Source organism: Artibeus jamaicensis, unplaced genomic scaffold (assembly GCF_021234435.1).
Source record: "Artibeus jamaicensis isolate MK-2021 breed Jamaican fruit bat unplaced genomic scaffold, CSHL_Jam_final contig_469, whole genome shotgun sequence".
NCBI classification, from domain to species: domain Eukaryota; kingdom Metazoa; phylum Chordata; class Mammalia; order Chiroptera; family Phyllostomidae; genus Artibeus; species Artibeus jamaicensis.
In genome coordinates, this window is record NW_026521847.1 from 3,437,963 (window position 1) to 3,464,231 (window position 26,269).

General features: G+C 41.8%; 1 protein-coding gene across 2 annotated transcripts in view; it reads left to right on the top strand.

Moving 5' to 3' along the window:
• ERCC3 (ERCC excision repair 3, TFIIH core complex helicase subunit) overlaps positions 1-6,845 on the top strand; it is a 37,242-nt gene extending 30,397 nt beyond the window's left edge. The window contains exons 13-15 of one of the 2 annotated variants that reach the window (XM_037139850.2): positions 679-797; positions 3,551-3,703; positions 6,439-6,845. In XM_037139850.2, the coding sequence (XP_036995745.2) occupies positions 679-797; positions 3,551-3,703; positions 6,439-6,570 (404 nt within the window). In that variant the 3' untranslated portion in view covers positions 6,571-6,845. The other variant, XM_053667469.1, reaches the window with a different exon arrangement.
• Positions 6,846-26,269: the final 19,424 nt, after the last annotated feature.

Below are 26,269 nucleotides of genomic sequence, written 5' to 3' on the forward strand. Positions count from 1 at the left end.
TACTATGTAATTTATGTGCAAGTTTTATGTGGACATATGTTTTCAGTCCTCTTGGCTAAGTATCTAGGAATAGAATTGCTGGGTCATGTAGTTACTATGGTTAACATTTTAATAAACTGCCAGGCTGTTTACAAAGTGACTGTACCATTTATGTTCTCACTAGCAATGTACAAGGGTTCCAACATCTCCACATCCTTGACAACAAATGTAATACTCTGTCTTAAAAATTTTATCTATATTAGTGTGTATCTCATTGTGGTTTTGATTTGTGTTTCCCTGATGACTAATAGTGTTGAGCATCTTTTCAAGTGCTGATTGACTATTTGCATATTCTCTTTAGAGAAGTGTCTATTCTGATCCTGGATCCTTTTTGTAATTAAGTTTTGTGTTTTCATTATTGAGTTGTAATAGTTCTTTATATAACCTAGATACAAAATTCTTATCAGGTATATGTTATGTAAATATTTTTTCTCATTATGTGTTGTTTTTTTTCCAATTTTTTCGATGGTGTTCTTTGAAGCACAAAAGTTTTTAACTTTGATGAAGTCCCCATACAAAATCAGGGCAATCAACTCCTGACCTCAAAGCTCTCCCATTGCATTACTTGCTTCTGAGCCCTGGAACCTTAGTTCCTGCATTCTCATGGCTATGTTATTCTTTTTCCTGCCTTCTTCCCAGGAATGGTTGCAGAGGAGTACAATGCCTTCTTCTACTCACTGGTATCTCAAGACACACAGGAAATGGCTTATTCAACCAAGCGGCAGAGATTCTTGGTAGATCAGGGTTACAGCTTTAAGGTATGTTTCAGTTTGGTCTCTGGTCATAGTAGGACCACAGCTTTTTTTGTACTCAGGCCTCCAGGAAAAGTGGGGCCATGGTTAGTACCAGCATGGGACAGAGCTCAGGCAGACATGGAGCATTAGGGGACTGAAGGCCCTGCCTGCCACAGACTCCCTTTGTCTTTGCCCGAATTGCAGGGTCTATGAGGGAAAACATTGTGCAGGATCTCCTCATTCCCCCAGCTTCCTACAGTGAATGGTCAAAGAATGGGAGCTTTGAAGCAAGAGGCTAAAATCTGCTTATTAACATTTTATAGTTGTCTTATTCAAAAAACATTAGATGTTGGTGGGGAAATATATAAGGCTAACAGGACTTGAGGTACCCACAAACTGTGGCCCTCAGTATGTTAGTGTGAGACCCTAGGGTAACTTTCTTAAGGGGTACTACTCCAGGTGGCCTGCACAGCTCTTCCCATAGTTAGCCGGTGAGCCTGGGCCTTAGGGGGCCTCACAGACATGATAGCCATCCAGTGTACTACAAATCAGTTATTTTTATTTTTTTTTATTTATTTATTGAATTGTTGTTCAAGTACAGTTTTCTGTCTCTTACTCCCATCCCAGCCCTCCCCGCCCAGTGCACCTCACCTCTTTCCCATTTCCACCCCCCTTAGTTTTTGTCCATGTGTCCTTTTTACTAGTTTCTGTAAATCCTTCCCCCTTTCCCTTGAAATTCCCTCCTCCTTCCCCTCTGGTCACTGTCAGCCTGTTCTCTATTTCAGTGTCTTTGGTTATATTTTGCTTGCTTGTTTGTTTTGTTGTTTAGCTTCCTGTTAAAGGTGAGATCATATGGTATTTGTCTTTTACCGCCTGGCTTATTTCACTCAGCATGATGCTTTCCAGTTCCATCCATGCTGTTGCAAAGGGTAGGAGCTCCTTCTTTCTTTCCACTGCATAGAATTCCATTGTATAAATGTACCATAGTTTTTGGATCCATTCATTTAGTGATGGGCATCTAGGTTGCTTCCAGCTCTTGGCTATTGTAAATTGTGCTGCTATGAACATTGGGGTGCATAGGTTCTTTTGGATTGGTGTTTCAGGGTTCTTAGGATATAATCCTATCAGTGGAATTACTGGGTCAAAAAGCAGCTGCATTTTTAGTTTTCTGAGAAAATTCCATACTGTTTTTCATAGTGGTTGTACCAGTCTGCAATCCCACCAACAGTGAACTAGAGTCCCCTTTTCTCCACACCCTCTCCAACACTTGTTGTTTGTTGCTTTGTTTATGATGGCCATTCTGACCGGTGTAAAGTGGTATCTCATTGTGGTTTTAATTTGCATCTCTCTGATAGCTAGCGATATTGAGCATCTTTTCACGTGTCTCTGGATCCTCTCTATGTCCTCCTTGGAGAAGTATCTGTTCAAGTCCTTCGCCCACTTTTTAATTGGGTTGTTTGTCTTCTTAGAGTGGAGTTGTGTAAGTTCATTGTATATTTTGGAGATTAACCCCTTGTCTGAGGTATCATTGGCAAATATGTTTTTCCCATACAGTTGGTTGTCTTTTTATTTTAACACTGTTTTCTTTAGCCGTGCAGAAACTCTTAATTTTGATGAGATCCTGTTTGTTTATTCTTTCCTTTATGTCCCTTGCTCTAGGGGACATATCAGTAAAAATGTTGCTGCGTGAAATATCTGAGATTTTCCTGCCAATGTTCTCCTCTAGGACTTTAATTGTGTCACGGCTTATATTAAAGTCTTTTGTCCACCTTGAATTTGTTTTGGTGTATGGTGTAAGTTGGTGCTCGAGTTTATTTTTTTGCACGTAGCTGTCCAGTTCTCCCAACACCATTTGTTGAAGAGGCTATCTTTACTCCATTTTATGTTACTGCCCCCTTTGTCAAATATTAATTGACTGTAGAGAGTTGGGTTGATTTCTGGGCTCTCTGTTCTGTTCCATTGGTCTATGTGCCTGTTTTGATGTCAGTGCCAGGCTGTTTTGATTACAGTGGCCTTTTAATACAGTTTGGTATCAGGTATTGTGATCCTTCCTACTTTGTTCTTCTTTCTCAAAATTGCAGCTGCTCAAATGATCCCATATCTGTAATCCAGATCTGGCCACCAGAAGGGATCAGCCAGGTCCTTGCTTTATGAATTTTCTTTTAATTAAAATTATGAGAATTGGAAAAAAGTCTAAGCTTTTTCCCTAATAAATTAGTCTAAGCTTACTGCAGGGCTAGGTAGGCCTTGTAGTAAGTTACCCCCAAAGAAATGAAAACCAAATCTCCATCAGGCTGTCATCTTGCTCTTTAGGAAAAATCTTGTAAGTCCATTCTTGGCATTTTGTGTTTTGAAAGTGTTCCCCCTGCTGGAAACCTTGGGTCCAGGCCAGGAGGTTGAAGGCCTTCTCAGGGACAGCAGGTAGACAGTGCCTTTCAGTCTCTGGTCTCTTTTTGTCACCTGGTACAAGATGTTTCAACATCACCAAGATCCCTGTTGATCTTTTGTTAAGGGATCATTTAGCTGTTATGTGTTGGGAGCAGATTTCTGTGGAATTTTCTTAACCTGTCCTGCTTTACAGTCATTGATTACATTCCTATTGAAGGTGACTGCTAAAGCTGGTCTCCAGAGTACCCGGAGGAGCTCTCCACTGTTAGCCACCTACGCTGCTGGGCAAGGGAGGTGACCAGAGCAAGTGAACCAGAGAGAAGACAGTAGGGAAGGTGAGGGGAAGGAAAGCAAAGGGAGTGTGTTGCCTGCTGGTTTTGGCCTTACAGGTGATCACAAAGCTTGCTGGCATGGAGGAGGAAGAGCTGGCATTTTCGACGAAAGAAGAACAGCAGCAGCTCTTGCAGAAAGTCCTGGCAGCCACTGACCTGGATGCTGAGGAAGAGGTGGTGGCAGGAGAGGCTGGTTTCAGATCCAGTCAGGTGAGTGTTAGGCAAGAGTTGCTCAAGAAACCAGACAGACTCAGCGAGCTAAGGAGCAGGGTTTATTAGCGGGGAATAAGAAGGAGAATAAGAGCTACCAAGGGAGGTTAAGACTCACTTGGTTGTCCTTAGGGCAGGGTTTTTAAATGCAAAAACCCTCAAAAGGTAACTGGTTAAGTTGTCAGAGTCTGATTAGCAAGAGCTGGTTGCTGGGTGCCATTTCTGCTGACCATTGTTCTTGATATATCTTGTCAGGCTCAAGTTAAAGCTGCATCCTGTTATACTGGACAGGCTGACCCCAGACCCCAATCTTATCCAGGCATCTTTTTCCTGGGTAGCGTCTACAGGCAGTTCCCACGATACAGTTTCCCCCAGTGCCATTTTCTTGCCTGGTGATTTTCTATTCCTCCTAGGCCTACCTAGGTCTGTCAGTGAGTGCATGTGTGAGGCTCCTGAAGGACCGAGTTCTTAGACTTACATATTCACAGTTGTGTGTATGTGTCTATGCAATCTTCTGAAAAACTTGTAGAGAAGAGAATATTAACAACCCATTAAGCTGTTGGTATGTATCTTTCCTTCTATACATGCTGTTTTACATGGCTGAACCCACAGTGGCTGTAATCGGTCTCTTGCTATACAAGTATTAGTATTTTTATGTTGAAGCCTAGGATGGCAGACATGACCTCAGGCTCTTACTAGGGTAGCTGTAGAAAGGAGTGTGAAGGGCCTGGGGCTGGTACTCTTGGCCTTGGGCAAGTCACTTCATCTCTGGTTTCCTCCCTAGTCCCTAGCTGAGCCTTCCAGCCTATAAAATGGATCTGAGGATCAACTAACTCATTTTGTAGTTTCAATACTTACTTAGAAAAAAGTTTAGTTTTCTGAAAATACTCAGCTTTTTATTCTGCAGATACTTATTGAATGCCTACTGTGTGTCAGGTATGGCATAATTAACAAAAGTATCATTATGGGGAATTCTTAATCAGGCCTTCTGTGGGAGTGACTTTCTCACAAGTTCCCCCGAGTGCCACAAATGAGAATGAATATGACAGAGATATGACATGATCTGCTTGGGGAGGAGGGATGGCCAGTTCCTCAGGGGAGACAAAGGCCAGCAGTGGCCAGTTTCTACGAGGAAAAAAAGGCCTTGAGCCCCCACCTCCAGGGCTTTTATTGGGTTCTAATACACAGGAATACAGGGTGGCAAGGATCAGACAGTAGATAACATTTCAAAGAAATCTGAGGGCTTAGTGTGATTCCGAGTCTGTCAGGAACAGAGTTTTAGGGTTTCCTGCTCGAACCCTTAACATATGATTGAAAGCACTCTTAGCAGAGCAGATTTCACAGGTTTATCAGGAAGTCTTTGTGATTTTTCCCCAGGACATGCTATAGCAAGGCAAGGAGCTGCACCTCTCCCCAACATTCAGGCTTAAGGGGATTAGAGCCAGGAAGCACTTCTCTCAGAGGACATGGGGACTTGGGATATGTCAAAGCTGGGGGGCGAGAGTCTATTGCTTTTTGTTGCAGCCCCCAAGTCCTTCCATGAAGGCCTCCCAAGTGATGGAGTCTGGCTTAGGTTGCCCCCCTGCTGTGAGGCGTCTTACCTGTCATTGACTTCCGACCAAGCTCTGGGGGCAGGGAGAGGAAACGGAGGCAGCATTTGCTACTAGAGACAAGCTGTATCTTCTGCGGCTCACATTCCAGAGGTCGTCCCTGGCCCTTAGCCACAAGGGATCGAGATACAATTCCTAAAACCAGGCAGAGTGGTCTATAACAGCCTTCTAAGGAAAGAAGCAAGTTTGGTGCTTTTGAAACTAAATTGGTATAAGAGCCAAAAGGAGAGTAATGACTAGAACAAGGAAAGAGAGAAGCAACATCACCAGGAGAGGGAAACTTCCTGCGGCCAGAGACCTTGTTCCCCTCAGATCTGGGGTTTGAGGGCTGGCTCTCTGGCGCTGTCCATGGAGGTCCCAGGGAAACCCCTTGCGTCTGACCACATAATGGGCGACTTTGGGTCAGTCCTGCCTCACAGTGGGCTCCCTGAGGCCAGGCTGTTACAAGCATTACTTTAGGGCCTATCTGTATGTATGGTTGCCATTTGGTCCCTGTGATGCCAGGCTCTGGGACATACTCTGGACTTGAGTGGTTTCTGTTCATGACACCTATGTCTAGGCAGGTATGGTTATTCCTATCTAACAGATGACTTCATTGACATGCAGGCATTCAGTATGTGCCCAAGGTCACCCAATGAGACGCAAAGACAAGATTCAAACCTAGGATTTGTGGCTTTCCACTTGATTCAAAGCCTTGTGTGGAGTCTTGGGAAATTTTGAGGGACTTCTGCTCTCACTGATAAAAAATTCTCTTCAAAAATTGTCACTAAGAAAGGTCGTGTAGCATTACATTGAAATATAGGGAGGCTGAAGCAAGACTGCCTGTGTTCAAGTCCCGTCTCTTTAAGAGCTGTATGATCTTATACAAGTTACTTACCCTGTCTGTATTTCAGTTTTCTCTTCTATAAAGTGGAGATTACAGTGTTTGTGGGAATTAGATGAATTAATACATGTAAGTGTGTATACTGCTTAGAACCATGCCTGAGACGTGGTAAGTGGTTAATAAATGTTATTTAAATATCATAAAAATTTGTTAAACTTAAAAATTTATGAAACTTATTATAAATGTTACAAAAGGAGTGTCTTTCCCCCTTGGAAACTAACAGTGGGCTGGGTCTCCCACAGGTATCTCGGCGCTTCGGCACAATGAGCTCCATGTCTGGGGCTGATGACACTGTATACATGGAGTACCACTCAGCGCGCAGCAAGGCTTCCACCAAGCATGTACACCCCCTTTTCAAGCGCTTTCGGAAATGACACCCATGGGGCTACGTACACAAATCATGTTCTCCCTCCAGCGTTGGCCAACCTGATGCTATGTTGAAGAAAATATATTAAGAATTTGTTTCTGTCTCCATGGATCATCCAGGGTTTAAAAAAGTAGTGGGGGGGTCTATACTTTTTTGCTCTTCTCAGACCACTTTTCAAACTTGTTTGGCAGTGGTTGGTCATTCCTGTATAAAATTTGTAATATTTAAGGTGTATTTATCCTACTGTTTTCCTGAATAAACTAATGGACAGTAACCACTTTTCATTATAGATGCCCTTCCTTTGTCATAGGCATGTGTCATGACTGTATGACAGCCCCACATCAAGTCCACACTTTGTAGCAGTCAGTGAGGTGGAGCCCATTCTGAGGGAGCTACTGGGGTGACGAGAAGAGACTTGCTACTTGGCACTGAAGTGTTGACAGGGGATAGGCCCCAGTAGCTGGGGATAGGGTGTGGTCCAGGCAGAGGGAAGGGCTTGAAGCAGTTTGCAGTGTTACCTGCTCCTATTTATCTCAGGTGCATTCAACAGAGGGAACCTGCAGTGTGTTGATCCTCTAGATCACCTGAAGGCCATCACCGCCTTAGGAAGCCACAGTGCACATAGCTCCTGATGGTTGATATTCTCTAAGAGAAAGACCTCTATTTCTCCCCCAGATACATTTCTGATATTCCTGGGAGGCTGGATTCCTCTCCTAATAGTAGCTTATTACCCTTAAGTCTTTAGTAGCTCGTTCCTTTATTCTGAAAAAATGTCTTTGGGCTTTTTTTCTCTTGTTCTGGAATGAAAGAAAGGCTGTTGTTAAGGAAAAGACAAGACAGAATTGCTCCCTGAAATAAAGGTACACATAGGCATAGATCATGAAGAAAAACTTATTTTGAGGTAGAGGCTCATTGTAATGGAAAATAGCATCCACACCTGGGGATTATTGAAAGCCTGTCAGTAAGGCTCTAAATTTGGAGTCCCAGCCTATCCTGTAGCTGTGCATCAGCCTTCTGCTTCTCAGTAGTTAGTATTTTCACTCCTGTCCAGTTCCATGAAGCAGCGACTTGGCAGCCCTGGGGAGGTGACAGTGTCTACTGTAGCAGGAGTGCTTTGAAGCAATATCTACCTTCTCTGAATTCTGCTTCTCTGAGCTGGCCTTTTGGGGACACAACACACTTTTATAAGCTGGCCAGTAGTTGGTGCTAACACGCAACTGGGCACTTTGTCAGTGCAAACCCCAGAAATGGCCCTGACCAGCCAGCCCTGAGGCCTGTGCCCAGGCACGTAAGTGGTAAGGCCTGCAGACCTGCATGTCACTTCTTAGTGGGCTGGCACCTGCAATTTTTTTGTTCCCTAACCTCTCTCCTGGCAGTGTTGAATTTTAAGTGAGTCTTGTGATCTTTTGCGTTCTGGAAAACAGCTTACTGCAAAGAACCACCCTTCACATACAACTTAGATAAGAGTCATGAATGCCCAGTTGATTGATTACCTATGACAAGGCCAGACATAGACCTTCCAAATACCAGTTCTTTGCCTCAGATGATTAGTTGAATTGCTTTTCCCCAATGTTCAATTGGAGCAAAATGCTTGTTACCCAATCTTGGTTAAGATTCTCTCCTGGATTTCAACTTACCTTTAGCTGACAGCTGCCTCCAGAGAACAGGCTAGACTCAGGGTCAAATATTGTCTGACCTACTGTCTGACCATGCTACTCTCATTCATCCTGCTTCCCAACACCCTGTTTCTACTTTTTTCCCCTCACCATAAAAGAAAAACTTTTGTCTAACCCTTTAGACACAGATCTTATGGTCAGCACATTCTTCCTATTGCAATAGCTGTCCCCCACCCCCTTTGAAATAATTCTTTCAAATAAAGTTTCTTTACCAAGTCTGCATTTGGTTTTTGTTTGACACCATGAAACAAATTCCTATTCTCTAAAAGTAAGTTGGGAGACTACCCCCAGGAAGCTTAACTCCTACCCCTAATAGTATACTCTACTGTGCTGTGTTCTTTATGCTTTGTTTGTTTTATTTTCACATGTGTATCTTATTAGTCTGATTCTGCGTGTATCCCAATATCTGACATTACAGTAGGTACCCAGTGACTCAAATTGGGCACTTTTCAAAGCTTACGGATTTAAAAGAAGTAAAATAACCTTGCCTATTTATTTCTTCAGGGAAGTTATGAGTGAACTGTTTACTGATGACAGTCTATCCTGTTTTCCTCCTGCCTTTTCCTTGAGTCAGCCCTTACACCCCATGGCAGTGGAATTTGCAAGGGCAAAAATACCAAAATAGGAGAGCTGCACAAAGAACTGTAGAGAGGTGCTTAGGGTCTCTCTAGCTTTCCACTGAGCACTGGTTAGCACATGTGCATATAGAAGCTACATAAAAGGATTAGGGAGAGCTTACCCAAGCCCTTGACCATTCCTGTTTCCACCAGCCAGAGTGGAAAAACCTCATCGTAGGGCATCTGATAGAATTTTCAGTGAGTTCTTGCCCCGGTAGTGTGTAAAGTTAGACCTCAACTAATTCTGCATTGGTTCTGTTGAACAAAGTTTAAAAGCAACCCCTGAAAGGATAAAACTATTTTCAAGTATCTTAACACATCCCCAAAAAAGAAAAAAAAAAAATCACTGTGCCACAGAATTATCCAGCAACCGTACAGTAACAATGTCTGACACTCAATCAGAGATCACCAGGCAAGCAAAGGGCCTGAAAAGTAGGGGGACTTCCGCCAAGATGGAAGCATAGGTGGAAACACCTTGCGTCCTCGCACAACCAAATCTAAAAACAACAAAGTTTTAACAACAATAAACGCAATCAAACCACACAAAATCGACAATACGGAGTCTGAAAACAATGAAATGCTGAGCTAAACCGGTAAGGGGCGAAGCCAGCAGTGGAGCGGGTTGGCCAAAAAGATCCCCGACCGGGTGGTGCACAAGCAGCCGAAGGTGCAGATCCCAGGTGTGGGCTAGCTATGGATGGACACAGGGAAGAGGCGTGGCTGGCTGTCGGTTGGGCAATTGCGTGCAGATAAACCAGTGAAGAGGTGAGCATTGAGACCGCAGGGCGGCGGGCTCGCACATTTCCGCTGGGATAAACAGGCCGGAGAGGGGGGGAGTGTCGGGACGGACTGGGCGAGCAGAGAGGACTACCATTGCTCCCTCTCTGACCCCGTCCCCACATACAGTGTCACAAACCAGCTGCCTGGGTGGCCCCACCCTAGTAAACAACTAAGGCTCCGCTACTCGTACGTAACAGGCACAAACAGATTAAAACATGGCTCAAGGGCAACTCAGAGCCCCAGAGCCAATAAATCTAAGTGATGAAGAAATAGCCAAACTTTCAGATGCACAGTTCAAAACACTGGTGATCAGGATGCTCACAGAACTGGTTGATTTTAGTCACAAATTAGAGGAACATATGAAGGCAAAACTAATTGAAATGAATGGTAATGCACAGGAAACCAATAGTAATGAAAAGGAAACTGGGACTCAAATCAAGGGAGTAGACCAGAAGGAAGGGAAAAATGACCAAACAGAAAAATATGAAGAAACAAGAATTCAGAAAAATGAGGAGAGGCTTAGTAACCTCCAGGACAACTTTAAACGTTCCAACATTCTGATTATAGGGGTACCAGAAGGGGAAGAGGAACAGTCACAAGTGGAAACCTTATTTGAACAAATAATAAAAGAGAACTTCCCCATTCTGGCAAAGAAAATAGACTTCCAGGAAATCCAGGAAGCTCAGAGAGTCCCAAAGAAGTTGGGCCCAAGAAGAAACACACCAAGGCACATCATCATTACATTAGCCAAGATTAAAATGAAGGAGAGAATCCTAGAAGCAGGAAGAGATAAGGGGACAGTCACCTACAAAGGAGTTCCCATCAGAGTGTCAGTGGATTTCTCAAAAGAGACCTTACAGGCAAGAAGGGGCTGGAAAGAAGTATTTCAAGTCATGAAAACCAAAGACCTACAACCAAGATTGCTCTATCCAGCAAATTTTTATTTAGAATGGAAAGACAGATAAAGTGCTTGTCAGATAAGACCAAATTCAAGGAGTTCATCATCACCAAGCCCTTATTACATGAAATGTTAAAGGGACTTACCTAAGAAAAAGAAGATAAAAAAGATGAACAGTGAAAGGACAACAAACTCACAGTTATCAACAACCACACCTATACAAAAGCAAATTAAGAGGACAGCTAGATCAGGAGTGAACCATAGAAATGAAGATCACATGGAGGGTTAGCAACAGGGAAGTGGAAGAAGGAGAAGGGGGGAGAAGGTACAAAAAATAAGTAGCATAGACAGTAGATAGAAAATAGATAGGGGGAGGGTAAGAATAGTAGGGGAAATACAGTATCTAAAGAACTTGAGACACGTGTTCATAAACTAAAGGGGGGGAAGGGTAGGGGAGGGATGTGCAGGGTGGAGGGAAATGGAGGGGGGAAATAGAAAAAATGTAATGGTATAATCAATAAAAAATATTTTAAAAAAATTTTAAAGACTTTCTTTTTTATTTTTGAGAGAGAGAAAGGGAGGGAGAATGAGACAGAGAGAATTATCAAAGTGTGGTTGCCTCTCATGCATCCCCGACTGGGGAATTGGCCTACAACCCAGGAATATGCCCTGACTGGGAATTGGACTGGCAACCCTTTGGTTTGCAGGCTATCACTCAATCCACTGAGCCACACCAACCAGGGCTTTTTATCCATCTTGAGTTCATTTTTGTGTATGGTGTAAGTTGGTGATCAAGTTTCATTTTTTTTGCATGTACCTATCCAGATCTCCCAACAGCATTTGCTAAAGAGGCTATTTTAGTCCCTTTTATGCTTCTTCCCCCTTTGTCAAATATTAATTGACATTAGAGACTTGGGTTGATTTCTGGGCTCTCTGTTCTGTTTCATTGGTCTATGTGCCTGTTTTGATGCCAGTTCCAGGCTGTTTTGATTACAGTGACCTTGTAATACAGTTTGGTATCAGGTATTGTGATCCCTCCTACTTTGTACCTCTTTCTCAAAATTGCTGTGGCTATTTGGGGTCATTTATAGTTCCATAAAAATTTCTGAAATGTTTGTACTATATCTGAAAAATATGCCATTAGTATTTTAATAAGGATTGCATTGAACCCATAAATTGCTTTCGGTAATATGGACAGTTGGAGGATGTTAATTTTTCTAATCCATGAATATAGTATATGTTTGCATTTGTTAGTGTCTTCCTTAATTTCTTGCTTCAGTGTTGTGTAGTTTTCTGAGAACAGGTCTTTTACCTCCTTGGTAAGGTTTATTCCTACATACTTTACTTTTCTTGTTGCTATATCAAATGGGATTTTCCCCCTGATTTCTGTTTCTGCTGTCTCATTGTTGGTATACAAAAATGCCCCTAATTTTTTGGTATAGACTTTCAACCCTGCTATTTTCCCAAATTCACTTATTAGGTAGAGTAGTTTTTGGTGGAGTCTTTAGGGCTTACTATGTACACTGTCATGTCATCTGCAAATAATGACAGTTTTGCTTCCTCCTGTCCGATATGGATGCCTTTTATTTCTCTCTCTTCTCTGATTGCTGTGGCTAGTACTTCCAACACTATGTTGAATAGAAGTGAAAGCAGACATCCTTGTCTTCTTCCTGATCTTAGTGGGAAAGCTTTTAGTTTTTCGTCACTGAGTATGATGTTGGCTGCGGATCTCTCTTATATGGCCTTTATTATTTTGAGGAATGCTCCATTTACTCCCACTTTGATGAATATTTCTTTTTATCATAAATGGGTACTGTATCTTATCAAATGCTTTTCCTTATCTATTGATTGACATGTGATTTATGTATTTCCTTTTGTTTATGTGATGTATTACATGTATTGATTTGTGAATGTTGTACCATCTTTGCATCCCTGGGATGAATGTCACTTGATCATAATGTACAATCTTTTTAATGTATTGCTGGTTGTAGTTTGCCAATATTTTGCTGAGGATTTTAGCATCTATATTCATCAGTGATTTTGGACTGTAATTTTCTTTCTTTGTTGTGTCTTTGTCTTGTTTTGGAATTAGGATGATGCTGACTGCATAAAGAGTTTGGGAGTCTTTCCTCTTCTTGGATTTTTTGGAATAATCTGTGAAGGATAGGGGTTAGCTCTTCTTTAAATGTTTTGTAAAATTGTCTTGTGAAACTGTCCAGTCTAGGACTTAAGTGTGCCAGGAGTTTTTTTTTTTTAAGATTTTATTTATTTATCTTTAGAGGGGAAGGGAAGGAGAGTGGGAGAGAAATATCGATGCATGGTTGCCTCTCATGCATCCCCTACTGGGAACTGGCCCGCAACCCAGGCATGTGCCCTGACTCGGAATCGAACTGCAATCCTTTGGTTCGCAGGTTCGTGTTCAATCCACTGAGCTACACCAGCCAGGGCATATTATAGAAAAAATTTAAATGCCAAGATACATTAAGACCACAATATTGTCTTGATTTACTAGCCAAGTAGGTCAAGAAAAATGATGTTAGTTTGACATTTATTCATACTGTATCTGTTCTTGTTCCTAGAAATACTGTTTCTTTTTGGAGATCTCAGTTCATATAATTTTTGTAGGGTATTCTTGAGGATTGATTACATCAAGCTAATTGACCTTTAGGAGTAACTAAACTTTAGGAGTTTTTTATTACAGCTTTGATTTCATCACCTGTTATTAGTCTGTTAAGGCTTTCTGCTTCTACATTCGGTTTTGGAAGATCATGTTTTTCTAGAAATTTGTTCATTTCACCTTAGTTTTTAAGTTACTTGGCATATAGTTGTTCAATTCTTTGGCTTACAATCCTTCGTATCTCTGTGGTATCAGTTGCAATCTCTCCTCTTTCATTTCTGATTGTGTTTATTTGGGTCTTCTCTCTTTTTTCTTGATGAATCTGCTTAAAGGCTTGTTGATTTTGTTTATCTTTTCAAGAACCATGTCCTTGATTTATTAATTGTTTGGACTGTTGTTTTAGTCTCTATGACCTTTAATTCTGCTCTGATCTTGGTTACTTTCTTCCTTCTATTCACTTTGGGCTTTGTTTTTTTGTGGTTCCTCCAGTTCTTATTGAGGTAGGGTTATGTTGTTTATTTGAAATGTTTCTATGTTTTTTACATAGGCCTGTGTCACTATGAACTTCCCTCTCAGGACTGCCTTTGCTCTGTCCCATAAGTTTTGGACTGTTGTGGGTTCACTTGCATTTTTTCTAGAAACTTTTGATTTCTTCACTGATATTATTATTCACCCATTCATTGTTTAACAGCATATGATTCAATCTCCATGAATTTGAGTGTTTTTGAGTTTTTTTCTTGAGGTTAGTTTCTGGTTTCAGCCCTTTATGGTCAGAGAAAATGCTTGATATGATTCTAATTTCCTTAGAATCAGAGGGTCCCAATCAAGATGAATCCAAAGAGGTCTACTCCAAGACACATCATAATTAAAACACCAAGTTTTAAAGACAAAGAGAGAATCTTAAAAGCAGCAAGAAAGAAACAAAAAGTAACATACAAAGGAACTCCAGTAAGGCTAGCAGCTGAGTTCTCAACAGACACAATACAGAAGAGAGTAGCAAGAAATGTTGGAAATAATAAAAAGCAAAGACCTGCAACCAAGACTACTCTACCCAGAGAGGCTCTTAATTAAAATGGAAGGTGAAATAAAAAGTTTCCCAGACAAAAGAAGGCTGAAAGAATATATCTCCACGAAACCAGTGCTGCAAGACATGCTAAAAGGACTGCTATAAGAAGAGGAAGACGCCCTGGCTGGTGTAGTTCAGTAGATTGAGTGCCAGCCTGCAAACCAAAGGGTTGCCAGTTTGATTCCCAGTCAGGGCACATGCCTGGGTTGTGGGCCTGTTCCCTGGTAGGGGTACATAAGAAGCAACCACACATTGGTGTTTCTTTCCTCATCTTTCTCCTTCCCATCCCCTGTCTCTAAAATTAAATAAATAAAATCTTTCAAAGAAGAAGAAGAGGAAGAAAAAGAGTGACAGAGAAGAACACATCTACAAAGTGGGTAAAATGACAATGAATAAATACCTACCAATAATAACCTTAACTGTTAATGGATTAAATGATCCAGTCAAAAGACAAAGGGTAGCTGAATGAATAAGGACAAATAACCCACACATATGCTGCCTACCAGAGTCCCACCTCAGAAAAAAATGCCTACACAGACTGAAAGTGACAGCTTGGAAAAAAATATTCCAAGCAATGGACAGGAAAAAAAAGGTAGGGTAGCAATACATATCTCAGACAATATATACTTCAAGTCAAAAGCCATAAAGAGACACTGAAGGATGTTTCATAATACTCAAGACATAAACATTGTAAACATATATGCACCCAACATAGGAGCACCCAAATATTCAACAAAATCTTGGGAGACTTCAAGGAGGATATACACAGCAACACACATATACTAGGGGATTTTAACACCCCACTATCAAATGGATACATCTTCCAAAATATCAACAAGGATATTGCAGCACTGATCAATGCCTTAACAGATATATATAGAGAGAATGTTCCATCCCAAAGAAGCAAAGAACACATTCTTGTCAAATGCAGATGGAACATTTTCAAAGATAGATCACAATAGGACACAAAACCAGCCTCAACAAATTCAAATTTTTGAGTCTTTTTGTGCAGCTGCTCTACCTGGGTTTTTCTTTTTACCTGGTCTTCCAGCTCACTAATTCAGTCCTCTGCTTCATCCAGCCTGCTTGTAATTCCTTCTAGTGTTTTTTTTTTATTTCAGAAATTGTATTCTTTCTGGTTCTTGTTTATAGTTTCTATTTTCTTTTTCATACTGTTGTAGTTCTTACATAGTTCCTTGTACTTGTCTGTGAGTTCCTTGAGCATACTTATAACCATTCTTTTGAATTCTATATCTGATAGTTTGCTTGCCGCCACTTCATTTAGTTCTGGTAGTGTGAAGTCTTCCATTCCTTTTGGTTGCAGGTTCTTTCGTCTCCCCATTTTAGGTGAATCTTTTGTGTTTGTTTCTGTGATTCCCGATGCTCTGCTTTGCTAGTTGTCCTTTGTAGGGTGAATTTCTATATAGGAATTCCGTGGGATTCAATGGTATGCTCTCTTTGATCTCTTTGAGTGGATGCTCTAGGGTTGTTCTTTCTTCAGTTTGTGTGGGCTCTCTTGTACTTGGTACAAGTTGGTAGTTCCTTTGTTTGTGGGTTCTCTCCTCCAGGGGGTTTACTGGTGTTCACAACTCCCACCTTATCTTGTATGTGATCAGTGGCAGGTGGAAGACAAAACTGATTAAGACATTGGAAAAGAATTCTATGGGATTTAAAGTACCAACAAGTAGAGAACAGATAGGAGATCCTCTGGAGAAGTACAGTGATAACCCTGATATTTCACCCAACTAGCCACTTTTTATAAAAGGTGAAAAGTGATAAGACTCTTATTAGAGGGGAGAAAGAATATGAGCTGAATTCAGAAAACAGGGCACTACTGTGAGTTTATATGGTGATATATAGTGAAAGTAAGGGATAGAAACTAGGCATAATGTATGAAAGAATAAAGTTAACCACAACAGTAATAAAGCTCAGGAAGACTGTGAAAGGGGCCAAGACTAGGGAGGAGTGCTGTGTAGGACTGACATAATATGGAACAACAAATATTTACAATAATACAGGAACAACAATAATGTGACAAATATTTGATCTGAATTAAAAAATAGAAAGTAAAAGACCAAGAGTAGTGTGTTATTGGAATACAAGTGAAGTGAGAGTAGAAGAATTTAAATGGAATGTGAAAGGGAGAACAAAGAAAACCAAACAATGCGATTAAACAAAGAAAGTGAAGAAAACTAAACAGGAAGATAAAAAAGTAATAAAAGAAATAAAAATAATGAAAGAAATAAGAAAAATAGAAAATAAAATGCAAGTTCTGTAGGGATAGCAAATGAAATTTGTCTCAGTTTCTCAGTTGTTGGCATCAGTCTTCTGATCTCTCTCTGGATCTGTATTTGGTCCTTTCACACCTCCTTGGCTTATTGTCTCACACTTGGGAAGAAGAAAGATGCTTTCTGCTGACTTTAAACCCACCAAGCATGTTCTTCCGGTTTTCCTGGATGCTGAAAGCAGGGGAGGGCTGGGCTTCAATTTTTTCCTTTCCTGTGGTTTTGCCCTGCACCCACTGTCCATCTGCATTAGGCCAGTGCCTTTAATCCACCATGCTGTACCTCCTGTGAGGTGCATTGATTAGAAGCAACTTGCACTCATCCTCCTTCCTCTTTGCTGGGCTGGGTGCTGTGCAATCTCAAAGTCCTTTCGGGGCTGTTTAGTTCCCCTATTAAATTAAGTCTCTCTGGGGACTGCTATACCACTGAGCCCCTGCTGCCCTCCTCTGATCAGTCAGTGTAGACACCCCTTTTCTTCCATCTCGCTGAATATGACCATTTTAACAATGTTGATTCTTCCAATCTATTAACATGGAATATATATGTATTCCTTTGTGTCTTCTTCAATTTCTTTCAATAAGGCCTTGTAGTTTTCAGAGTACAGGTCCTTTACCTCCCTTGTTAAGTACCTTTTCAGGTATTTTATTATTTTTGTTGGGATTGTAAATGGGATTATTTATTTCTCTTTCTGATATTTCATTGTTGCTATATAGGAATGCAACCAAATTTTTATATTCATTTTGTATCCAGCAAATTTGTATCTGTTTATTTTTTCTAATAGTCTTAATGTGGAGCCTTGAGGGTTTTCTATATATGAAATCATGACATCTACAAATAGTGATGGTTGTACTTCTTTATTCTCATTTAAATGCCTTTTATTTCTTATTCTCCACTGATCGCTCTGACCAGGACTTCCAGTGCCCTGTTAACAATGGCAAGTGTAGGCATCCTTTCTCTGAGATCTCCTGATCTCAGAGAAAAAGTTTTCAGTTTTTCAGCATTGAATATATTAGTGGAGGGTTTGCCCTATATGCCCATTACTGAGTTGAGATACTTCCTTCTATCTCTATTTTATTGAGTGTTTTCATCATAAATGGATGTTGTGCCTTGAGAAATGCTTTTTCTGCATCTATTGATATAATAATATGATTTTTATCTTTTATTTGGTAATGTTGAATGATTTGTGGATGTTGATCCATTCTAACATCCCTCAAATGACCCCTGATTAATTGTGATGTATGATCCTTTTAATGCATTTGATTTGCTAGGATTTTTTAAAGAGTTTTTGCATCTATGTTCAGAGATAGTGGCCTGTAATTTTCTTTTCTGTGTGTGTAGTCCTTGCTGGGTTTTGGTATCAGGGTAATGTTCGCTTATTAAAATGAATTAGGAAGTAGTCCTTTTTCTTCAATTTTTTTGGAAGAGGTTGAGAAGTATAGGTGACACAGGTGGGCACACGTAGCCAGGTGTTCTTGGTGATTGTGGACAAAGAATTGAACTGAACACAGAGTTAATAGTAGAAAAAGAGAGAGAGCAGACTTATTAAGCAATGGTACACTCCATAGAACATGGGAGCAGGCCAACTCCCTGTAGAGATTGACCTCAGGGGCTGAAGGGATTGTACTCTTACAGAGTGGATATTTCCTGGCTAGTTCTGATGGGCTTTTATTGCACATGTACAAGTAGTTGTATTACTTGAAAGCTACTGTGCATGTGGTCTCTCATGATTTTTCTTGACTGGCCACCAGGGAAGGGGGTCACACAATGTTAATTTATTATAATACTATTATAATGAAGCAGGGGTCATGGAGCATCATCTGTTCAGGTGCATTCATGAGTCACCATGATCCAGCACTTTCCCAGAAAGCAGGAACAACTGGTCTTAGAACAGGGTCTCTGTCCTGTATCAATGTCCTTTATCTTAGCCCTGCGGCACCTCCTGAGTTTCCTGTTTCCTGCCTCAACTTCCCCCCTGAGAGACATGGTTCTCAAAAATCTTTTGGGGGTTGTTGAAGGGTGAAGATCATTCTTCTGTAACTTCTTCTGGCTTAGATTGGGCAGTTGTCCCTGCCTATCAAGAACCAAGAACTCTCACCTTATTCTATCTAGAGGTTGAAGAAGACCTCCTGATGCTACCACAGATGCTGTATGTTGGTCAGCTTCAACATCACTGTCAGGGATTGGTTGGAAACCCTGGAGCATTATCAAGTTGATGTGGAACTGCTTAAGTCTAGAAGATATAAATTTAACAAGTAAATTAAATAAGGTCCTAAAAGTAGTAAGAGCAGCAATGTTATTACAGGACTTAAGATGGGTAATAGCCACACCAAGCTATTAGTGCCAGGGGGTCAGTGTATCCCTGATTCCTTGACCCTGTTGATTATATTTATGTAGCCACTCTGCCTGTTCATAAATTTTCCTTATGTTAGTTTCAACGATCCCAGAATTATTTACATAGGTATGGCAGGTTTTATTGATAACAGTGCATACCCCAACTTGTTCTGCTAGAAGATAGTCAAAGGTGAGGTGGTTATCCATCACTATATTTGCCAGTGAGTCTACTGATCTCGAGAGTCCAGCTAGAGTATCAGCAATGTCTCTGGAGACTTTGTCTGTAATCTTAGTGAGTTCCCTTAGAGTGGCCTCATGGTAGACAAAGTCTCCCTAGGGTGCTGCAGGGGCTATAGTGGCAGAAGCTCCAGCCACTACTAGACCAAAAACGTATTTATTTTGCTGAGAAATAGACTTTCAGAACCCTGGGTTATATTTATAATGGTAAGGTCTTGGGGTGCCAAGGTCTCTAAAGTGAGTCATGTTTAGAGTTGCTAAGGTATGTATAAGCAATAGCTTCTTGAAGTTCTGAGTGATCTGTTAGCCAGTTATTGGGAGTCCCACAAAGCCACATGAGGCCCAGGGGTGCTACAATGACTGTGGCATTGGTGGAATTATATTTGTTAAGGAGGGCATATGGCAAAGGGGAAAGGTAGTCCTTAAGGGGGCCTAGTTATTTCCCTGATCTCCTGCAGGAATTGATAGAAATTTTGCTAATACCCCTTGAAAAGATTGGTCTAGCAAGTCAGTCTTGCTGGAGTGAATAAGATTAATAATGTCTGAGCAGGAATGGGTCAAATTGGGGGATGATTCTGTAGGCATTAAGGAGGCTGGATTTAAGGTATTACAGGTCTTTACAGTTACTTCAGGAATGTTCAGAAGAAGGGCCTGATATTTGGTCAGTCTGTTTCCTGTTAGCCAGAGGTGCCCTTTCATTTCTAATACTCCTTGTACTTGATGGGGAGTTAAGACCTCTAACTTCTGCCCGAGGATTAGTTTGGCAGCTTCCTCAGTTAGCATGGCTGTGGTTGCAACTGCTCTTGGACACAGAGGCTACCCATTTGCTACAGTGTCCAGTTTCTTTTGAGAAATATGCAGCCAGTTGAGGTTCATTCCCTAGTTATTGGACTAAGACCCCTAAAGCTATTCTTTGCTTCTCTGCTATGTAGAGACAGAAAGGCTTGTTCAAGTTAGGGATGCCTAAGGCTGGGGCCTCGACTATGGCCTGCTTGATTTTATTAATAACCCGATCACATTCCTTTCCCTATATAATGGGTTCAGTGTCTGACCCCTTAGTAGCTTCATACAAAGGTTTGGCAATTAGCCCAAAATTGGGTATCCAAATCTACAGAATCCTGCCATTCATAAAAAGGAGTGAAGCTGCTGTTTAGTAGCAGGTGGAATTAATTCAGTAATGACTTTAATTCTCTCTTGTGATAATTGCCTAGACCCAGGGGTCAAAATATACTCTAAATAATTTACTTTTTGTTTGGTAATCTGAGCCTTCTTCTTTAATATCCGATATCCTCTTTCAGCTAGGAAATTGGGAGTCTGGATGGTATTTTGACCAGAAGCCTCCTTTGTGGGGCTGCAGATTAGTATGTCATCTACATATTGTAAAATAGCACCTCCTTGTAACTGTAAATCTCTAAGATCCTTTTCTAATACCCTAGCAAAGAGGCGGGGACTGTCCCTGAACATTTGCAGCAATACAGTTCAAGTGTATTGCTGATGTGTCATCGTCTTTGGATCAGTCCACTCAAAAGCAAACAAATACTGAGAGGTCGCAAAGGAATGCAGAAGAGGGCATCTTTCAAATCTAACACTGAATACCACTGAGCATCATCAAGTACCTGCAAGAGCAAGGTGTAAGTGTTAGCTACTGTTGGATGTAAAGTGACTACTGCTTCATCGACTAACCTTAGATCCTGGACTAGCCTATAATCTCCCGTAGATTTTATCCCTGGTAAAATGGGAGTATCACAAGGAGATTGACAAGGAATTATGAACCCATGTTGTGTAAATTTAATTATGATAGGCTGTAATCCCTCCAAAGCCTCTTGTTTAATAGGATATTGCTTCCTGTTAGGATAATCTGACCTGAGTTTTAATTGCATTTTAACTGATAATATAGTCTTTACTCTTCCTGGAATCCCTGACTCCCAAACTAGTGGGCTTACTACATCCAGAAGTGAACTTGGGATTTCCTCCTAGTTTTGGTTACTACTGATTATAATGACCTTACTTAACTCAAGTGGCTCTTCAGAGAACAAGATGGTTCCCATACGGCTAAAAGGTGCTGGCCTAACAGAGAAATAGGGCACTGAGGAACATTCAAAGAGGAGTGTTTGAATATTTGACTCTCAAATTGGCAAATGATAGGGAGTATATAGAAATAGGTCTTAAGGTTTCCTTTGACCCCTATTACCTTACCTGATTTGGAGAAAAGAGGTCCAGAGTAAGAGTTAAGGACAGAGTAAGTGGCCCCAGTATCAACAAGAAAGTTGTTTTTCTTACCTGCCACATCCAAAGTTACCTGGGGCTCCTTGGTAGAGATGGGAATATGAGTATTCCTTGGGGCTGACCTGTTCCCTGGGCACCCACAGTCCTCAAGAGTAGCCATGACCTTGGGTGATGGCCTATTTCTACTCTGGGGACTGTCCAGTGCCAGGGACCAGAACTGATGTTCTTGCATAGAGGACAGGGTCCTACAAGTGGTCGAATGCAGTTCTTTGCCCAGTGTCCGGGGTGCTTGCACTTGTAACAGGTCTGATCCTTTTGCCCCTGATTCTTTTGAGGCCTCCCTGAGCTCCCCTGATGGGGCTGGTTTCCACCAATAGCACTACTAAAGGCTAGTGCAAGTAGCTCAGCTTGCTTCTCCCTTTCCTTCTTTCCCTGTTTTCTTTCCTCTAAATCCCTATTGTTAGAGAACGAAAGGGCTGTATCCATGAGCTGGTCTGGGGGGGTCTGTGAGCCCATTTGTAATTTCTGAAGCTTCCTGTGAATATCAGGGGCAGACTGACTTATAAAATGCTAAGATTCCTGTTCTATCAAGATTCGACCCTCCAGGGATGATGGATCCAAGTTCATATATTTTTGGAAGACTTCTATTAGTCTGTTTCTGAAGAGAGCTGGGTTCTCTTCCTTGCCCTGGGTGATTTCCCTAATCTTTTTATAATTTACAGGTTTCTTCATGCAGTTTCTCATTCCCACCAGTAGGCAATCTATCGTTGCATGCCTACTCTGGATCCCTGCCTGAGTATTGTATCCCCAGTCAGGTTCCTGGTCTGGGACAGCTTGGGCAGCTGGCTGGTTAGTGCCAGGGTTCTGGGTTGCAGCTGGTCTGCATGTTTACTGGCTCCTCCCAGATCTGCTGTTTCTCAGCTGGGGAGTAGCAGCTTGTCAGAATTATGTACAAATCCCTCCATGACATACTAAAGGCTAAAGTAAGAGTCTGGAAATTACTAGTGAAATGTGACGGGTCCTCTGAAAAACTCTCTAGCCTGTCTTTATATTGTTGTAAATCAGTTATAGAGAAAGCACACTTGTACCCTTATAGTGCCTTTGGCACCTGCTACCTCCCTCAAGGATAGGAGTGTAGGAGTGGTAGGGAGATAAGAAGTGCCATTCCTAGCACGTCCTGCTGGGCTGAGTTTTTCCTCTGCTCTAAGTTGTCTGTAGCATAAGGTGGTGGAGAGATTGATCCCTCTAAGGTAGGGGCAGAGACTCTGGAACTCTGGGGCCCCCTTAATCTCCCTTGAGAGATGGGTGGGGAACTGAGGAGGTTATCTTCTAACTGACCAACTATTGACCTGTAGGTTCTACCAGGGTGGGGCTGGAGCAGAATGAAGGATCTCAGTACAGAGCCATAAATGCCTGCATCTAAGGGATTTTGGACCATTTGCCTTCCCTCCAGCAGAACAGATCTAACTGTAGTATTGTATTATAATTCCTGCTCCCATTTTCAGGCCATGTGTCTCCACCCCCTAATTTATATTGGGGCCAAACAGTGTTACAAAAGAAAACTAATCTCTTCCTTTTTAAAATTTTAGGGTCAAATATCCCAATTGCTAAGAATTCAACCCAATGGCGATTTGGAAGGGATGGAAGGTGTGATTCTCATCTCAACTGAGGTGATCCTAAAGAGAAGAAAAAAACCTCAAAGACACTTCTTTGCAGTCTAGAGGCATCCCTCTTTGCTTGCCTCAGGAGCTTTCCTAGTGGGCCACAGGGCATCCCCCTGGGACCCACTGACCTACCAGATGTCTCTGGCTAAAGAAATACTAGTGAGTGTCAGCCGACAGAAATCTAAAAGACTTAAGGGGATCACCACAGTCTAGTTTTGTTTTTTTTTCCTGTGTTTAATTCAAAGGTTTTGAGTTCCCTGGACACCATTGGCATAATTTATGGTCCTACTAAGTGTCCAGGCTGCAAAAAACTGTTGGGAAGGAACAACTCCAGCATCCTTGAGCAGTTGCCTATAATCCTACACCACTAGACCCACTGCTCTAGCTAGGTAGCCCGAGTACCTTTCCATTTCTGTATTCTCCATCTGCAAGACCCTCATTTCCTGTAAGCCTTCAGGTTTGGGGCAAAGAAAGTGTCTTACTAGCAAAATAGTTTCTAGCCCCATAAAACTATTGGGGTGTCCCAAGAGGGACACCAAGATGATCTTATTATAAAATGATTCTTTTCCAAATCACAAAGAAGACCTTCAGGTATTCTAATTTTCCAGAGCTTTAAGAAATTTTACCTGAGGAGAGAAGGAGGCAAGATGGTGATGGAGTAGGACGGAGCAGATTCCAGTTCCTTGTACACAAGGGAGAGAGTCCTGTCTGATAGGCGGAGGAGAAGTGCAGGCAGCCAGCAATTACTCAGCATATATGAAAATAAGGGACCAGAAATCTTGATGGTCGCAGAGGATCCAGATGGTAGGGAGACAGCAGCGGTACAGTAGAGTCTCAGGGATGGAGTAAAGACAGGAACAGCAGGGAATTCGGGGGGTGCACAGGCTGTGGACCAGTGCCCCGTGCGCAGCGCGCCTTGGCGGGTGCCCAACATGCCTGAGTTGGCACCCAGCGCTCTGGACAGGCTCCTGGTGCATCTCCCTCAGACTCATTGGGAGGCTTGGGCCTGCCGAAGGGACTGGAACAAAGACAGGAGCAGAAGGGTCTTTAGCCAGTGCACAGTCAGGGGACCAGTGCCTGGCGTGCAGCGTGCCTTGACGGACAGCACATCCAGCACGTCTAGGTTGGCGCCCAGCGCTTAGACCGGCTTCCGGCTTCCGGTGCATCTCCCTCGGATTTTGTCAGGAGGCCTTGGCCTGCCGAAGGGTCCTTGGGAGAGAGCTGGGACCCTCAGCTCCCTCCCTTTCTGGCCAAGCAAGGTTAGGCGCTGGGAGAGACTTGCTTGCTAGAGTTTGCAGAAAGGGTGCTAAGGACAAAGGGCCTCAACCACGGACTCTGTGGTCGCCTGCCCGGAAAACTGAGGTACAGTGTGAGGCTCTGACTTTGATAGACACAGCCACCCGGTCTGCTCCCCACCCAGCCTGGCAGGGAACCTGAGGTTGGGCAGAGGGCCTGGAGTTGTTCCCCCACAGAACTGCGGCAGGTCTGTGCTGGACCCTGTGGGAACCAGGCAGCCGGGCCAGTGCAGGCGCCCGTGCACCCCACAACCCAACCCAACCCACGGCGGTAACTCCTGGGAAAAGAGTGCTGTGAGGAAGTCCTAGATCCCCAGCTCCTATGAGAGGGCTTACAGAAAAAACACTAATCAACCCTCAGCCAGCTGCAGCCAGAAAAACCAGTTTGGCCAGTTTGAAACCAACAAGCGACTTTTCTTTCTTTCTTTTTTCCTTTCCTTTTCTTTTTCTTTTTCCCCCCTTTTTAAGTAATCTGTTATTTTTTAAATTTTATTATTGTTTTATCTTTCAATACTTTTTTCTCATCTTTCTGTTTTATTCCTTCCTCCTTTCTTTCCAAACTTATCACTCTCTCCTCCATTCTTCTGGTTTTTTTTTCTTTTCTTTCTTTTACGCACAAGAGACACAAACAACTTGAAAATGCGAAAAGACTAGAGCTGGAAACAAAGAGGAGGCTTCCCAACAGTAAAGTCAGAGACAAATTTCACTTTGCTGTAGGAGAGAAGCCACAAGTTGCTGCATATTTGTATAATTATTAATTTTTCCCATTATTCTCACATCTTTTATATATTAATAATATCTTTGTATTCCTTCTCTGTATAGGCTTCTTTGCCTTGGCTGGTTATATTTTATCATTTGACAGATTTCCCCTGTTCTCTCTTACACAGTGTATTGCTAATTTTCTATTCTTCATGTCACTTGTGTTCCTTTAGCACACTACCCAAAGTTCCATAACCCTTATTCAGACAGAACACATAGAAGCATTCATGTGATTGTCGCTCTAATATTATTGTAAATAATAGCTGTTCTATACAACTGTAAATACTTCACAACACATCTCCCGGATCTTAGTCCACCTCACAATTTCCTGAATTCTATTACTGGAGTAATTAATTCTATTTGCTCATACACTACACCTATTTATTATCATTTACTCTCATCTTACCCCAGAATCTAACCGACCACAAACTCACTGCTTTCTAGATCCAACTCACTAGCCTTTCCTCTTCAACAAGAGACTTGACTTTTGTCCATCCTCTCTTAAAAGTGGCAAGTTGGGTGGAAGATTACAGTTAACACTATATACAGCCTAAAGATCTTCTATCTCTTTTCTCCTGGCTGTGACTTTAAATATCATAAAATACTCTCTCACTGTCATAAACAAATTTGTTTCCTCCTCCAACTGACCACACGCACACAAAAAAAAGTAAGTGGAAGCTGAGAATGACAGGATAACTGAACGTGACTGCACCACTGACTTTCACAGGCATTCCACCACAGAAGTTCACACCATAAACCCAGGGAGTGAGAACAGATCAATTTAAGAAGCTGAGGCTAACAAGAAGACTCTCACAAACAATGGAAAGACAAAGAAACAATCCCCAAATGAAAGAAAAAGCAGAAACTTCAGAAAGAATGTTAGATTAAATAGAGGCTAATAAACTATCAGAAAGTGAATTCAAAACACTGGTTATCAGGAAGTTCAAAGAGCTCACTATGAGCTACCAGAAACTACAGGGTAGCTACAAAAATCTCACCACAAACTATATGAACATGAAAGAGGAAATAGAAAACTATCAGCAAGGGACAAGATGAAATGAAGAATACAATTTCTGAATTGAAGAACACAGTGAAGGAAATAAAAGTAGAATCAATGAAGCAGAAGATCGGATCAGTGAGTTGGAGGACAAGGTAGAACAAAACTCCCAGAAAGAGCAAGAAAATAAAAAGAGACTCAGAAAGAATGAAGAGGGATTGAGAGAAATGCAAGACAATATGAAATGTAATAATATCC